At 40.2% G+C, this 18040-nt stretch overlaps 1 protein-coding gene across 1 annotated transcript; it reads left to right on the top strand.

The window, feature by feature from the left end:
* Positions 1-5537: 5537 nt before the first annotated feature.
* Positions 5538-14602, top strand: LOC108939207 (extracellular matrix protein 2-like). The gene is made up of 10 exons (XM_018760360.2): positions 5538-5720; positions 5911-6039; positions 6219-6358; positions 6528-6939; positions 7726-7841; positions 7994-8126; positions 8628-8785; positions 9212-9351; positions 12893-13219; positions 14101-14602. Exons 1-10 carry the CDS (start codon positions 5591-5593, stop codon positions 14276-14278), a joined length of 1863 nt encoding a protein of 620 aa, XP_018615876.2. The 5' UTR covers positions 5538-5590; the 3' UTR covers positions 14279-14602.
* Positions 14603-18040: the final 3438 nt, after the last annotated feature.

The following is an 18040-nucleotide window of genomic DNA, read 5'->3' as shown; positions in this document are numbered from 1 at the left end:
GTACAGTGAAAAGAACTGCAGATATTAGCTGTTTTATTAAACAGTTGAAAAACAAACTTCTTTTCCAAGTCCAATATGAATTCAGTCCTTGACTTTAGATACAGAAAGTCATTCCTCCCAGTCAAGCCCCTTCAGGTAACTCCATAATTGCTAATGTAAGCACTGAAGACCCCCAGCAGGGCTATGAAGTCAGTAGGCAGCACCTGTTTGAGTATACGCATGTAAGCAGGTATCTCTTATTCTTCACCCAGAATAATCTCCTTGATGGTTATCAGGCTGAATTCAAAGTCGGACATTCCACCTAAACTGCTCTCCTCGCAGTATCAGATGCTCTCCAGTCTGCTAGAGCAGCCTCCCTCTCTTTGGTCCTCATTCTCTTTAACCAGCCTTAGCATTTGACACTCTCAACCACTGCATTCCACTCTCCACTCTTGCACAGCTTTGCATCAAAGCAGAAACACTGAAAAGCATAGGAATGTTTTGAATCCGACCTGTCAGGCAGATCTTGCCTGGTGTAAGTGACCTAGCATGGCTCCCAGTAATCCCCTCAGCATCTCAACTGGTGTTCCACAAGGCTCAGTGCTGGGGCCCCTACTTTCTCTATAAAAACCTTTTTCCTCAGCTCTGCCATCACCTCCCATGGATTCTTCTACCACTGCTATGCCAATAATACTTAGCTCTTCCTCTCTTTTCCCCCTCAAGTTACAGACATTTCCTTAAATATCGCTGCTTGTCTCTTGGAAATCTACCAGGATGTCTGATCACCACCTACAACTCATCCTCTTCAAAACAGAGATCCTTCACCTCCCAGCTGGCCTTCCTCCAGTCAAGAACTCTCCATCAAACTGGTCAACTTGCTCATTTCACCTACTTTGTCAGCTCTGGACTTGGGAGTAATGATTGGCTGAAATCTGTCTTTCACTCAACATATCAAAGCCATAACTTGGTCCTGCAGATACATCCTGCATAGCGTCCACTGGATCCACCCTTATTTCACAACAAACTGTACTCAACTTCTGATCCAGGTCATGGTGCTATCCTGTCTGGACTATTGCAGCCCTCCTGTCTTGTCTTTCAGCCTCTACCATCAAACCTCTCCAGCTGATAGAGAATACTGCTGCACAAGTGATGTTTAACCTACCAAAATATTCCCATGTAACTCCCTACTGACTTCCTGTATGTGCCCACATCAAATCAAAGATTCTGGTTATAGCCTAGAAAACCATCAGTGGATTTACTTCCTGATATCTACAAGATCACTGCTGTGCTATACCAGACTGCTATGGTCCTCCACCTCTGGCTGCTTGAGTGTCCCCACACACAAGAGGTCCATAATTAAAAGCACAAAGGTTTTCTGCTCTGATGTGGTGGATTCACCTAATTTTCTAGAATCTGTTTAATAATTAAAAAGAATTCTGTATACGCCAGCACTCCTGTAATGTGTATTGTTTTTATATGGTGGTCTGAGACAAATTGACTGTATTCAAGAATCAGATTTTCTGAGATATAGGCTGATTTGGAGAACAGCATCTACTGAATGAAGAAATGTAAATGTAAATTGTATATATGACTGGGATGGTAAAAACTTACTAGTGAAGGGCAGTTTGGAAAAGTGGAAAGAATTGATTAATATACAAAAGCCATCAAGTGGTGGCAGTGTAGGCAGGTGATACAGGTAATTAATATAGAAAAGTCACCAGTAGGTGGCACTGTGGATAGGACATGCAAGTGATCCAGGGATATGAGATGAACTACTTCTATTTGTCTGCAGGTTTTTTTCTTCTCCTTTTGCATTCCCTTCTGTGTAAAGCCATTACCTATCCCACTTCATCAGCAGCTTCCAGGTCCAGATAACAGTGGCTACCTATTAAAAAAAAAAGTTTATGCTAAATGAAACAGTGAACCAATAATAACCCTAACCCTAAACCTGTATTTAAGTTATATTTACATTTTTTAGGAAGGCGACATACTTCTGAAATGCTTAGTGGTGTCACAAGTATAGATTTAGATTTGCAGGATGGCATAAAGGACAATTTAGTTTATGGGGCAAGAAAAAAAAAAGGTAATTGTTCACAAAACACTGGTTGGCAAACATTCTAAAATAAAGTTTGCCAGTTAATGGTTATTTGTATTTGAAAAACAAGTATAAGGTCTCATGGACCTCTCTACCTATTTCAACATTTATAAGAATTATTGTTTTCCAGAATTTTTATTGCATTTGCATATATCTATTTCAAAATCTACCCAACTACTTGTCAGATGAATTAAAAAAAGTCACCTTGACTTCTAGAAGGCTCCCCAGACACCGTCATAAATATAATGTTGACTAAACTCCACAAACACTGCCAGAAAAGAAAACAAACCTATAATACATCAGAAATGAAAAAGAACAGAATGAAACCAACAACTACTTGAGTGAACCAATCTCAGAGATCAAGATGTTTAATTTAAACAAAAAACAAGTAACCCAGTAGATTTTGGAATAGGCATAACATCCAAGGTAAAACTTTAATCAATTAACAATGTTAATTCTACCAAATGAGAGGGTGTGGTGGTGCAGTAGGTTGGACCACAGTACTGCTCTCCAGTGGGTCTGGGGTTCAAGTCCTGCTTGGGGTGCTTTGTGACAGACTGGCGTCCCGTCCTGGGTGTGTCCCCTCCCCCTCTGGCCTTACGCCCTGTGTTACTGGGTAGGCTCTGGTTCCCTGCTACCCTGTATGGGACAAGTGGTTCTGAAAAAAAATTCTACCAAATACTGAAATAGGTGGAAAGGTCCATGAGGATAGAAGGGGTGTGGTGGCACAGTGGATTTGGCTTGTGCCTGCTCTTTGGTGGGTCAGGGGTTTGAGCCCTGCTTGGGGTGTCTTGTGATGGAATGATCCCCCCCTTCTGGGTGTGTCCCCTCCCCATCCAGCCTTATGCCCTGTGTTGCTGGGTTAGGCTCTGGCTCACTGTGACCCCCACTTAGGAGAAGCGATTTCAGTCAATCTCTGTTTATCCATAAGGGCAGATCCTCTTTAACCTTACTAATTAGTTTGTGTCTAGAACATAATTAAGTTCAGGAGTAACAAAAATTCCCAGCTTTCTAAAGCTAGAGTCCTCCAGTTTAAAAGGGAGAGTTTCACATCTATAACTATTGAATTACAAAAAATGACCACATTCTAAGTACTTTCTGACATTTTGTTGACGGAGTCAAACCCTTTGTCCCGAAGAGCTGATGTGTAGGTGGCCTAGTTTTAAAACCTGAGTGGGGGGTTGGGAAGAGATTCAGGTGCAGGATTCTCTTTGGAGAGACAATGTCCTGCAGGACTCACCGGTTTCACGGTAGCTGATTTGTCCATCAACTTTTAGAAAGGATTTGGCCTGTTTAATCACCGGCAGGGTCCTGATGCACTCCTCCAGTTGGCACACTTTGTCAGCAGGTTCCTGAGTTGACTTTATGGCTGGTGAGCTCATCTAGGGGATGGCAAGACAGTTAAAACTTGATACTGTAGGACATGCAGAGAATAAGTGAAGACCCCTCATCAAACAAAACGTTGAATGCGCTGAGTGAGACTACAAGAAAAATGTCTCAGTTGGTTAAATTTTATTATTGGAGCAGAGAGATGGTACTGTAGAATGGAGCACACAGGTAGTGTGACATCATGAGAAAAAAATGAAGAAGTGAGAGAAAGCAAGATGCAATATCTTGATGAAGTCGTGAGAAGTTGCTCAGAACAAATTAAAGTGGATGCATTTCATAGCAGGTGAAATGCATACATGCGTATATAGATAAATTTACCTTTATCAGGGGGGCGCGGTGGGTTGGACCGGGTCCTGCTCTCTGGTGGGTCTGAGGTTCGAGTCCTGCTTGGGGTGCCTTGCGATGGACTGGCGTCCTGTCCTGGGTGTGTCCCCTCCCCCTCCCGGCCTTATGCCCTGTGTTGCCGGGAAGGCTCCGGTTCCCCATGACAAGCGGTTCAGGAAATGTGTGTGTGTGTGTGTGTATCTTTATCAGTTGCTGGAGCAGAAAAAAGTTTAGGCCCTGCTACGGCACAGAATGAGACACAGAAACAGTGAGTTATAAACTTTTATTGAAACAGTGGTACAAAGCAAGAGATATCAGTGAGTAAAAACAGGAAGATTGATCTCAAACCAAAGAACCCCTTTTCCTCAAGGACTGGCACCTCAACCCAACTTTTTCATCACATGAACAGGTGCTCACCCACTTAATGTCCTTAACAGTCCTCTCTATGGTTGCACAAGTACGTACACCTCCCAGAAATCGTTGTTCACATCCACTATTTACAATCGATATCTGTCCCTGCTCGAAGGGAACGCCCTTCGTTTGTGTGGGTCGTGACAATATTGAATATAATTAAACATTCAATGCTATATATGCCACTCAATAATGCAGTTGTTTAATGCAACAATTTTATGATATTAAATCAGTGGATAATATTCTAGTCATGTTTACTTATTATTCAGAAAAAGACTAAAAGCATTTGCCAGTGGATTTACTAAAAGTCACAGACAAGATCCATTTCATTTATTTGGTAATTACTTAAATAAAAATGGTTGACATTTATAAATGGACCTTGTTAAATCTTACAAACAGGATATGCTCCGGTAACAGAACCCGCAAAATCTATATTTATTCACCCTATGTTACTATGTTATTCAGGAAACAGTGTCAAGATTCAAGTTTGTGGAATGAGGGGGCAGGTTTGTAGGAAGGGCAGTGACATCCATTAACGATATCTTTAGATTTTCCATGAAACTCTTCACCAAAATCAACATATCCTTCCGCTGTGTTGTGGGAGTCTGTGTATTGGGGAATATGTGCAGTGTGGTGGGGCCAGCGGTTGTACTACAGTATAGAGCAGTGCAAAAGCTACAACACTGAGTGCAAAGGTGGAGAGGTCAGGCTTGACTCCAGGATTGGGAAGATGCTACGAATTTCTAAGGACTGTGCCCTCTGTATGTGCCCCCCTTCCACCTCCACCAGCATTTTTGGCCAGAGGGAGACAAAGGGGTCTTTCATTCTGACCAAGGTCTAAATGTAAAGCCTTTCCTGTACTGGGGTCATTTTCCCCTCCCTATTTCACATCCCAACGCAAGGTGACTGCATAAGAATGGAGAAGTACTCAGTACACAGCGTTTTTACATTAATTTGTTTTCAGGGTAATTTACTGCCCTCAAATTATTCTGATTGCAGATGGCAAGGTGCTAGGAAAAACAACGGTTCCTGTTGATGCAGACTAGTCGACATAACCGTCAGCGTTGTCTCAGATAAGCGTTCCCTTCCTCCAACGCTGCCTCACTGCTTGTTTGTTTAAGGCGGGGGCATAAGGAGGGAGCAAGAGAGGTGTGTAAGGGATTTTTAATAGGAATGAGAGAGTGGCTTTCTTCTACATATTTTCAAGTTGTTTTTTTTTTCTCTCACCCCCACATCTCTTTGACCTCCCTTCTTTCCCTCCTTGCATCCTTCTCCAGTCTTTGGAGGAGGAAATATAAAAGGCCATGGCTGAGTGGAATTCACAGACTGGTTTTGAGACCTCTTGCTCTCTGAGACCCAGGAAGAGGCAGAGACATCCAGGTCAGGACCATTATGCACAGGACTGTGGTGCTCTTGCTCTGTGTATGTGTTGCATCCACAGATGGATACGAGAGCACAGAGCAGCTGGAGAAGAAATCCAATTTCCCACCAGCGGTTTCCTTGGATTCACCTGCCCATGCAGGTAAGCTGTCCAGAGTTTGTAGAAAATATAAGAAAGAAAAAGTCGTGCCATTATCTTTGTCCCTAATAAATAAGTTTTCTTTTACTATAGAATCTCAAAGAACAGAGAAGCATCTAGATTTTGAGCATATGTTTTAAGTGAGCAATTTTTTGGTGTTTCTGGCTTACAATTATCTGCATGTGTATAACAGGGAGCAGCCAGTGTCAAGTAAATGGAGTTGCTTTGAATGACAGGGCCACGTGGATGGCCCAACCCTGCTCTGAGTGCAAGTGTCACCTTGGAGTTATCGTCTGCCAACCCATCCCCTGTACTAACACTGGTAGGACTGGAGCTTTCAGATTTAATTTATGGCACTGTTATTTGCAGTTAAGACAAACTGTATAAGCATGACTTTAATAACTAATATCATTGCTAAGGAACAGTAGAGACAGCTGAAGGAGAGATACAAATTTCTGTATCGCAGAGTAAACCACTAGGATGTAACACATCAGTCTCCAGTCCACAGAATAAAGAAGGTGATCCACAAAACAGAGAAGAAAAAAGAGAAGCGAGACATAAAGAATGCCAACAAGAACAACAGGAGGGCACTGGAAGTTAAGTACAAGACAATGGGGACTGCACCAAATTCAGGCAAAGAAGTAAGTACGGCAAAATAGAAAAAGGAACGTATGTAACGTTACAGAGCTGAAGAAAGATTCTGCAGCTGTCTGACAGATCTATACTTTACCTGGTTGGCAGAATCCTCAGATGCTGAAACTTTGTCTCATAGTCCAGAATAGTGTAGTTCTCTCTCTATGTTTAACACAGGTGATGCTCAAGTCTGTTGTGAAGCAAAAGACAGTTGGAGGTGGACAACCTGCAGCTAGGAGAATGCTAAATGTGAGGGGTGCGAAACCCCATGAGATGATGAAAGCACCTGAAACTCTGGGTAAATTAAGGGACATGATAACAAAAATGAAGAAACTCAAAATTGCAAAGAAACATCTGATGAATGAGGACGATGATGACAATGAAGAAGATGATGATGAAGACATGGATTCTCTCCCTGCCTTTCGTGGCCCCTTCTACCACACCTCCCACTACACCAGGAAGAATGGATTCATGAAGTTCTTTCCTGCTGGGTGCCTACTGTCCGAGTCTGTAATTGCATGTGGGAATGCTGGTATGACGGAATTACCTGTCATTACCGATCGCCGCATCAGAACCCTGTACCTCCCAGGTGAGTTTAGGAAGCACAAAGACAGAGTGAGGCACAGATGTTGGTGTAATAATAATGGAGCTTCTGAATCAATGCTGTAAATCCAAGTCACAGGCTGCTTTTCACTGAAATCACAATATTTAGCAATATTCCTATAAACAAAATAACTTCATAACAATGTAGCTATAAAAATTAATGTGAAAAAAACATAATGTGAATAAATATTATATCATAATAAATAAGATGAGATTTTCATAAGGGGAGTGCAGTAGCACAACGGGTTTGGCTGGGGCCCCCTCCCTGGTGGGTCTGGGGTTTAAGTCCTGCTTGCGGTGGACTGGCATCCTGTCCTGGGTGTGTCACCTCCCCCTCCAGTCCTGTGCCCTATGCTGCCGGGTTAAGCTCCGGCTTGCCACGACCCTGCTTGGGACAAGCCTTTGTAGACATTGTGTGGGTGTGTGAGTTTTTTTTTATAGCTGCAGTGAGTAATAAGGGGTAAAAGTAGGTAGACTGAACTGAATACGATTTGAGTGCAGGCCTCAATTTTTTTACATAGGTGGTAGTAGAGATCAGTAAGGTGTCTCTTCATTTTAGTTACACTGCATTTCGGTAAGCATTTCCTCACTATGTTTGTCCAAATCATATCCTGCATACAATTTTTTTATACTTAAGCCTAATTTCAGAAAAAAGAAAACTGCGAAGGACAAGAAAGTGTTGTCGCTGTGACAGTTCAGCAATGAGATGGCTATAATCAAGGTTTTCCCATAGTAACACTTACACTCCTGCCTTTGTATTTCTCTCATCTAGAGAACAAAATCAGAAAGATTCCCCCCCAAGGCCTTGCCGGGCTGACCAACCTTGAGTGGCTGGACCTCAGCAAGAACAAACTTGTTGACTCCTCCCTGAGCTCAAACTTGTTCCGGGTGAATGTGCAGATTGGGAAGGGATTCACCAGTTTGCTACATTACTGGATCTGAGAAGGACATGCCTGATAAAGCCTGACAATTTTTTTGTAAGATTGTTTTACTAATTTAGATCAAGTTGAATTGAACTGAATTATTGCATCTCGTTGCAGAGTCTGAAAAAACTAAAAAGGCTAAATTTGGATGGGAACAGCCTCACCAAAATCCCACTTCTACCACCATCTCTGGAAGAACTCAAGATAAATGACAACAAGATCAGCATCCTTACACCCTACAGTTTTCAAGGTGTGTTGTATTTTTTATGCCTGTTTCTCTGTGATGGAGTAGTTGGTAAAATAGCGATTTCACACCATGTGGATTGCTCCTGAAGAAATTGAAACAAATTAAAATTTTGTTTTTAAACGTAGCCCCAAAGCTTCATTGTGATTCTTACAAGTGCATAAGTATCAGTTAACAAAGGCCACAGCAAAATTATGTACTATATGTTTCTGACACATGATTATAATATAATGTTAATTTTTTAGATGGACATAATCAATCCACACAAAATGGATATGATTTCCAAATTTACCACTGTGATTTCTCTTGCCCCATAAGCAATATAAGTCCACCTTTTGCATAGCACAAATATAAGTCCAGCCAATGGAAACACCCACTAGTAGAAACAGAACTGGGCTTGGCTTTTCTTGGTGAAAGGAAAGCTTCTATGTGCCAGTGTGCAGTTTTCCAATTCACTGCAATGCAGTCCTTGCAATAAAAACTAGGACCTGGAAATGTGTCTGCTAGGTCTTTTCAACCTGCTAACACTGGAACTGGAGGATAACAGGCTCCATAATGGGAATGTGTCCCCGCTCACCTTCAGACCGCTCCGGAAGCTCACCTATTTACGGCTTGAGGAAAACAAGTTCTGTGCAATTCCCTCAGGCCTACCCTCTTCCCTACAGGTGAGTGAAGGAGCCAGTTCTGTGCCATAACCCCGGCTACAACGCTACTTTGTCCACACACTGAAATTCAGCTTTTCGGTGGTGTTTCTTCAGCATGTCTTCCACAATGAATTCATGTTTTTAGTTACTTGTATTTGGGTTGTCAAAATTTCCAAGGTTGTGCGATGAGGTTTATGTTAATTTGATTAATTTATTAGTATTTAACATTTGTAGTAATCTTTCAGTACAAAATAAACAGGGCTACAGACTAATATTTGTCAGAATGTAGGCAAATGGAGAAAATAATTACTTTAAGGAGGGTACAGAAACACAGGATGTACCTTCTATACGCAGTATGTATATAAATGTATATAAAATGCTGTCAACTGTTATGTTTCATTGAATGACATCACTGAAAATATCTATGTAATATTTCCATGTGAGCAGGTGCTGCAGCTCTCTGAAAACCGAATTGATGGAGTCCAAGAGGGGATTCTGAATAAAACGGTCCACTTGAAGGCTCTGGACCTCAGCCAAAATCAGATTTCGGTAGCCCGCATTGCCCCGAGGGCATGGACATACCTACTGTAAGTGATATCAGCTGTGACATTGCATGCTTCCACCTTTGCTATCAAGAGTGGAGTATAACTGGCAAAGTTTTAATTCAAACAACTTTCTGTGTTTCAGTCCTATGTATATGCAATTTCATAAAAAACCACACTATAGCATAGCATAGCTTGAATGAAAATCCTGCCAAAAGTATTTTTAAAAAAATCTGTATCTGAAAAACAAGCAAAAATGGCCATATCAGTCAAGATGATAACTTTTATTCATTGTTAACATGCTGCGCACAAAGCAAAAAAATGTGTTAGTTTTAAAATTAAGTTTAACACTGGGATGTTTTTTGAACATTTTCCAAGAGCTTGGAGAGCTGTCACAGAAATCATGAATGGTTGATTTTGAATTAATTTATTTTCAAATTGAATCGTGTACTCCTGTGGCTGGTGCATTCCTGTTGTTCAAAAGCTTCAGTTGCATTTCGATATGACTGGACATGATGTGCCATTTTCAAAGATGCAATTGCTAAATGCTGTTCCTGTTGAATAGATAGGTATTACTGGATTTTCTCCCTCTGGGGTCGTCGTGTAAAGGATAAGAACTCAGCAAATGCCTAGTTTTGAAAGAAATATACTACCAATGCAAAAATTTGGAGGCCTTTGAAGGTAATCAAAGGGTTTTAAAACATCCCAAAGGCATTCCCTCAAAATTTATAAATCCATAATAAAAGGAGGGATAGCTCAAAGATATAAATTCACTGTGAGGTATCAAAGTAAGAAAAAAACTAACATCAAACCCACTATCTGCTATACATGGTGATGCACAGACTAAGAGGTTTGTCGGAAGCTACAGAACAGGCTGTGCATTTTACAGTATATTGTGCACAATCACTTTCCACCATGTTATTTCTACCACATGAACAGAGGAAAACATCCCCAGCGCCTGGTCTTGCACATTTTCTTGTACATACATTATTGGTCAGTATTTTTTTTCCCTCAGATGTGCTCCAATAGCTATTTCAATGACAGCAGAAGCTCTATACTTCAAGGGATGAGTAAGGTTTTAATATAAAGTACTCTAATATAAAGTACAATTTTGAGCATATCTATGGTTTAACATTGTTGGTCTCCATAGGGACAGCTGAAAAACTATCCCAAGGTTTCAGTAGTCATGGCAACATGATGTGCCTTATAAAGGCACTTTAGTCTAGAAGACTAGTAAGCAGAGCCAGTTTGTACAAAGAATAGGTCTGCGTGTGTGTGGTTCATAATAATTTTTCTGTTGATATGGATTCCATTGCCACTACAGCACTGTCTTAAGTAGGGCATGTGGTTGCAGAGAAAATTTTTTTTAACTGTCTAGTTGTTTTTGAGGGTCTGAGAAGTAGACGGGGAGAAATGACCACTCTCCCAAACCACAGAGTGAAAGGTGTGGGTTTGAACTATATGATTTTAGGTTTGGTTCTTTGGTGTCACCCATGTTTACGAATGCTTTTGCCAAAGCATTTTGGACGTGTTTGTTGTTTTCTGCTTCCATATTTAGAGAAAATGAGACAGAAAAAACTTTAGAACAGAAAAATGCATCCATTAGCTGTATAAGGGAACTACAAACCTTTAAATGCCTATAAACATTTAAATGAATTTAAATTAGAAATAGTATTATCAAACATCTACCTGAGAACTTCAGCCAATATCCAGTTGACAACAATAATTTTGATATTTCTACTGTGTAATTGTGATTTCTAGCTGCGTACTATCAGATACATACCTTCCTTTCTGACACAATTTAATTTGATTGGAAAGTACATAATTTCCTTGGGTATTGTGACCGTTTGGTATTAGTTTTAAATATATTTGCTTTATCTTTTTCAACTTTGTAAATATTTTTTTAAATATTTTCAAAATAGATACAAAGCCTACACTTGAAATTTACTGAAAATAAAGTTTCACGGATGAAGCACATAAAGGAACAACAATTCCCCTGCCAGGTTATGGTGATTTTCACTTCAGTCAAACATAAAGTATTGGACACTGATGCTGTCTGCCCTGTTGGACATGTTCCATAGCTGCAGTCCTGGTTTTTTCAGAGGAAACACAAACTGTGGCTTTATTCTCTAGCTTTGTATTCATAGACCATCATGGGCTGCATTCTCAAACTTCATTGGCAAATTATTCCTTTATTAAAGTATGACATTGTAATTCAGGAGAATGTGCACACTTTGATTTTTAAATATTAGCTCTTCTGCTGGGGTACATACTGAGCTGACACCCTTGTTGAATGGCGTTTACAATGTTAGATAAGGAGATTTTACATTTACTCATTTTTACAGTAAGGTATTCTTTGTGGAGTAATTCAGAAGAAGTATGTTAATTTTATCAAGGGAATTACACTGAACATTGAGCTGAACTGGAGACCTTCAGATTGCAAGGTGATAAGTGTAACCATTACTTTAACTGCTGTCCATCATGTCATGATATTGCAGTAAATCCTACAATAGCTGAGAGCTAAAAACTATGAGGTTCATCATGATATGCATTTTTAAAATTAATGATACAGTATATTTACATGAATAATGTTAATGAGATGCAGAAAATTATTAGGTCATAATGTCCTGTTAATAACAATGAAGCTGTATATTAACCAAAGTTTTTTCAAGTTATCAGTATAGAATAAAGACATTAATGTGGTTGTTGACAATGGATGGATGTTAAGACAACAGTTCAAGCCTGAAAGCTAGGTTGACTTGTTTGACTCAGCTTGTTCCAGAGGCCTCACAAAAAGTTGTAAAATATATGTATACATACCACAGACACATAACTCCTAGTGTCATTGTGGGAAAATATATCACTACATTAAAATATTATATTCCTGAGATTAACAAAATTTTCCGAACCCCTTTGACCAAGTCAAACCGTATTGTGTTTCCCGAGTTTCATTCTCAGAAATTGTCTGTAATCTTGCTTTTTAAGAATATTTCAAAATAGTTTTTATATTTTTATTTTTTCTTCTTGTAGGAGACATGCAGGGAATAAAACCCGTGTAACATGTCCCTGTGTAACGTCTCTCGCTGCCTTTATTGGTATGAAAGGAAGCATTCTGGCTCCTTCCACTACTGTTTGCATAATCAGATGCTTCAAAAACTCCAGAGCCTTGTGGATTCTTGCTGATGAGGGGGATAATGTCACTCGTAGCTGCAGCAACTGTACTTAAAGCTTGATTTACAGTACATGTGTGTTATTTTTTCCGATTGATAACTGTGTTTTGGAAGGAGATATTTCAACGGTTTTATGCCACATTGGTCTGCCAGTGACATTCAGCTTTAACTTTAGACTGTGCAGCTAGCTTTGTAAAAGTTTTCAAGTCTGAATTTGGTGTTTTAATTTATAAGTTGAGAGGTATATATCTTAACTGAAAACTCAGACAATAATTTAACTAAAATGACTTTACATATATTGTAATTACTTGTAATGTTTGACTGAAAAATATCTGTCCAGATGTCTTCTTCAATGTAACCGTTTTGGTTAAACCAAACTTTATCATTTTTTTTCTCTACCCCTTCCTACCTTCTAGTGAACTTGAGACCCTGGACCTGTCACACAACAAACTGGTTCACGTACCCTCCTACCTGCCAAAAACCCTGCGCCACCTTTCACTGCACCACAATCAGATTGAGCGCATTCCCAGCTATGTGTTCAGCCACATGAAGCCTGGCCTGGAGTTCTTACGCTTGTCCTACAATCGGCTTCATGAAGATAGGATTCACGCTGCGTCTTTCCTGGGGTTGCAGCGTTCGCTCACGGAATTGCTCCTGGACCACAACCTGTTGCAGTCTGTGCCAAGAGGCCTGCTGCAGCTCAAAGCCCTGGAGGTGCTGAAACTTAACCACAACCTCATCAGGTGATGTTTTCTCAAAGTCCCATCTACTTCCGCACATAAATACATACTTAAATACAGACAGGTAGAAAGGCAGACACACACAGACACACTGAGACATACAAATACACAGAAACACACGGAGACACACGCACACACACCTTTACATCATTTGCCAGTTCCGCTATTAGTTTTCTTGCTGAGTTTATTCCCTTTTCTGAAAGACGATGTTCCTCAACAAAAATTGCATTTAAACTCTGGGATAAAAATTTAAAGTAAAAAATGTTGGTGAAGAGACTGTGGTCAGGACTTAATTAAGTTTACCTGACCACTTCTGTCACTACACTGTAGTTAAATTATGTTCTGAAAATGAAGTACATGAATTAACCTGTGTCTGCATCTAACATCTGAAATATATGTATTTTTGTCAGACTGAACCAAATATTTTAAATTACAACGACATCTGAAAGGAGGCTCAGAGAATCTGGGGGACTGGCATCATTTGCACTTTGTACGGTTTTAAAAATATAACAACTCCATAAATCTAGACTTTTTATGAAACAGCCATTTATATAAATCGAGAAATGTTTTGAAATATTTGAACTGGGAAAGAGTCTTTCTGCAGCGTTCCATACACATCCATAAACAGAGCGGCAATGTGCTCATATCCCATGTTCTATGGCCATGGCATTAGGTTACTGTACTTTAAGGTACAAAGTTATACAATGTATAACTTGAATTTTTTATACATGTGAAATCATCTGATTGTAGAATCACATGAGGGCAATGGACATGGTGTAACACATTTTTTGCGAGAGAATATTTTTTGGTCTACAATAGCACAGTGTCAACAGTCAAGTGATCTGAACAGAAGATGTTCTTAACTGCTCTGCTGCCCACTACAGGAAGGTCCCCTTGAACTCCGTCTGTGACACTCACATCAGTGAAGACTCAACCCTTCTCTCTGTGCACCTGGAGAACAACTTTATTGATCGACGCCAGATCCCACCAGCAGCTTTCTCCTGCATCAAGAACTACCAAAGCGTGAAGCTGTGGCCTCAGAAGCATGAAGAACTGGAATAGACTCCACAGATATTATTCCAAATCCTTGGAATTGGGTTTTCTGTTTTCCTGAGCACAGCATGTGTCGTGTGTTTTTATTCAGGAAGTGTATGTGATTTGGTAGGGAAGAGGTTGTAAGTAAAGGGTGCATTCAATGTTTGGTATACTCAGTATTACCTCATAATTAAAAAGCAATATGACCTACACAAGGGACTTTTGTATTGGGGTCTTTGAATTTTTGAATTAGAAGTAGGCTTGGAAGTGTGCTTATGATATGCAACGTGTCCATAGCACACATTAAAGAAATGCAGCAACATTTCGCTTAAATACATTTGCCTTCAGACAGCAACAAGGGAGTTGCATTGAGCTTTTGTATTTAAAATAAAATGCTAAAAATTGCAATAAATTGTAAAGTCCTGTATGATATAATTTATCTGTCAGGTGTGCTTTCTTTCTAACGTATACTCAGTGAACACTTTTTAGGTATGCCTGCTTACTAACATAGCCTACTCTTGTAAACAGCAGATCACGTACATGCAGTACAGTCCTGAAACTGTTGGAGTAAACATTAGAGTAGACAAGGTTCATGATCTAAGTCATTGTGAACATCGTATGATTGTTGGTATCAGACATGGTGGTTCCAGCATCTCAGAACAGCTACGCAACTGGGATTTTTGCACTATACAGTGTCTATAGTTTACTGAGAAACAAAACAGCATCCACTCAGCAACACTTCTGTGTGTGAAATCACCTTGTTTATGAGAATAGTTAGAGGACAATGCAAAGACTCAGCTAACAGGAAGACGAAAGACGAAAAAATAACGTCTCAGTTGAACAGTTGTGTACAGTAAGGTGTCTCTGAACGCACGTTTAATTGAACCATAATGTGGATGGTGAGGCATTAAAAAGCCCATTTCGAATTCCACTCCTGCTAAGAACTAAAAGATGAATCTACAGGGACACTTTATTATGAAAACTGGGCAAATGAAGAGCGAAAAATATTGACTGGTCCGCTGAATATTTCTTTTGTTATGACATGCTGACTATAGGGAAGAATTTGCAGCCTGAATCCATCCTGCCTGTATCGAAGGTACAGGCTGGTGGTCGTGGTATAATGTTGCAGAGCATATTTTTTGGCACACATTAGGCCCTTTAATACCAGTTGAGCATCATTTTAATGGAACACAGTGCTTATGCTTCCGACATGATACATAAAAACATTGAACTTCCAGACTCTTAGTCTTCGACCCAGAGGGAAGTCTCTTTGAATTAGAATAACATGATGGCCAGCAAAGTTGACAGGTGTAGGTGTTGGTCTGTGCTTGCGTCATGTTCCATTATGGAATTGTGTTTGTGTGTTCATATGTTGAAGATCCTATACATGTTTACATGACATGATCCACACTCACACATGGAATACAGTATAAAGATACAGAGAGACAGGAACACCTGAGTCCACATCCTCTTTTAATAGGGTGGAGGGCAAGTTCAACCTCAGATAAACAGAATAGCTGCTATCTGAGACTGTCCCCCATCAAAAACCAAGAAACAGGTAAGATCCTTCCTGGGCCTGGCTAGCAATTATTAACACTTCATCCTTAAATTGTCTAAGATGACCGCACCCCTCTCCAATCTCACCCACATGAGGAGCTTGGCGCAATGAACGAATCAGTGCCAAACCACTTTCCGGGCCATCAAGGACTATGTTGTAGGCCTTTCTTGAACTGCCTACACCTTTCCCTCCCTTTCGTGTTGAAAACTAATTCCTCAGACAGAGGCCTAGGCTCTGTTCTTTCCCAGCAAGTGGATGGAATGGACCGCATGGTTCTGTACATTAGCTGGAAAATATCCCTAAGGAAACTTTTTTATTTTGTCATGAAGAAGGAGTGTCTAGCCATCAAGTGGGCAGTCCTGCCCCTATGCTACTACTTCCTAGACTGGAAGCTCTGCCTCTCTACTGGCCACATCCCCATCTGCTGGCTGAACCCCATGAACAACACTAATGCACATATAACCTACTGGTACCTGGCCTGGTGCCACCATGTCGGTCCTCGAATTCCTTTTCCAGTAGGGTGGAGACCTTAGCCAAGACACCCCCAAATGATTAACTTTCAAGTAAGAAAATTTTTGTCACTGCAAACTTTTTTGAAAAGCATTTACTATTTTTTGTAATTAATAAAACATGCATACCATTTCAAATTGTGTTCCGAAGTTTCGCCCAGTTTGCCATCAGGTAGCGAGCAGGAATACAGCCAAGGGATTCATAACACACAGGCACAAAGCATCCCCGGGGGGGCAGGCGGTCTGCCAGCCTGGTCTCTCCGAGCTGCGGTCTTTCCTTCCACCCCATGGAGCTGTCATGTTGCTGACATTTACATGACCTTTATTGTACTTTCCTCCAAAGCAATTTACAACTCATAGTAAACAACTGGCATTTCACAACAGACACAGTAATAGATGAAAAGACATTGCACCACCAGCTGTGTGTAGAACTCATGAAGAGCCCCTTTTGTGCTTCGTGTTGCATTTCACTAAGTTTTTGAGTAAAGAGTCAACACTGGGTCCCAATTAAGTTTGTAAGTAGGGGACAAACTATAATGCTATGTGTTCACACCTGTGAAATATTGCAACCTTTTGCCCTTGTTTTATGTATGAAAATGTATTTCCAATTCCTACGTGTACTGTTTCTTTATACCAAGTAAAGTGGACATATCACATTTACTTGGACAAGTGTACATATCATATTGCATTTACATCCAAAACTGAACAACACTTTCATCATGAACAGTGTAACTTGGGTGTAACTGGACCAGAAGTGACATTTTCACATTCTCCCTGGTTCATTAAACCATCACAATATTTTAGTCTGCCAAACTCAAAAAGTAAGGTCAAGGACATTATTCAATGCAACATAGACTAAATATCAACCTTAGCCTGTTGCATTCTCAAAGTTTTGGGAACTTTTAACAGTTATTTGGTAAATATCAGAAATAGTTTTTGGCAAAGTCATAACAGTAGTGTAATATTTGTGGTTCTGTAGCTATTTATGACTCTATGTGATTATTATGTCTCTGGCTGCAAAATTAAAATTTTTGCAGTTCATGTATGCCTGCTGCTGCTTGAAAATGTGTACGTACCACATGACTTAGAAAAGTAAACAGCATTTCAAAAGAATGATAAATTGAAAAGCATTTTCTTATTCATCATGCATGCCATAAATCAGTAATCTGAGATTTTTTTCCATGGCCACAGCACACAATGCTTCAGTTTAAAAATAGTGCAGACTCTGCAATTAAGCAGAATCACAGTTTGCCACAAAGAGGCAGACACTGAGTCACGGCGGGAAAGGAGGCTGCTTAAAAAACACCATGAGCATCATGAGCATCACTTGAGGCAAGATGAAAGTTGTGCTAGCTTATTCACATTATCCATCCATCCATCCATCCATCCATCCATCCATCCATCCATAAAATCTCAATAACTGTTTGTCCTGTGTAGGGTTGCAGCCTATCTTGGAAGCACTGGGAGCAAGGTTGAGGGGGGTACACCCTGGATGGGATGCCATTCCTTTGCAGTACTCACATTATGTTATATTAACTAATCATAACAAGGGATGGGAAGGGGGAAACTGTCCCATACAATATTTAAGCAAACAAGGTTTTTTTCCCACAGAATGTATGTGTAAGTCCTTTGAGTATTCTTGCTAATATTGTTTGGTCTGCCCGGTATCAGACTAGTTAGTTGGCCAATGCTAAACAACTACAATTCTTTTTCTTATAATAA

The sequence above is a fragment of the Scleropages formosus genome, chromosome 19 (assembly GCF_900964775.1).
Source record: "Scleropages formosus chromosome 19, fSclFor1.1, whole genome shotgun sequence".
Lineage (NCBI taxonomy): Eukaryota > Metazoa > Chordata > Actinopteri > Osteoglossiformes > Osteoglossidae > Scleropages > Scleropages formosus.
The sequence above is the reverse complement of the archived record's forward strand: the minus strand, read 5'-3'. Positions and strand labels throughout refer to the sequence as shown.

Coding starts and splice junctions, on each gene's coding strand:
- LOC108939207 (XM_018760360.2), top strand. CDS start 5,591: ATGCACAGGACTGTGGTGCTCTTGCTCTGTGTATGTGTTGCATCCACA. Junction 6,940..7,725: donor CAGAACCCTGTACCTCCCAG/GTGAGTTTAGGA, acceptor TCTCTCATCTAG/AGAACAAAATCAGAAAGATT. Junction 9,352..12,892: donor AGGGCATGGACATACCTACT/GTAAGTGATATC, acceptor CCTACCTTCTAG/TGAACTTGAGACCCTGGACC.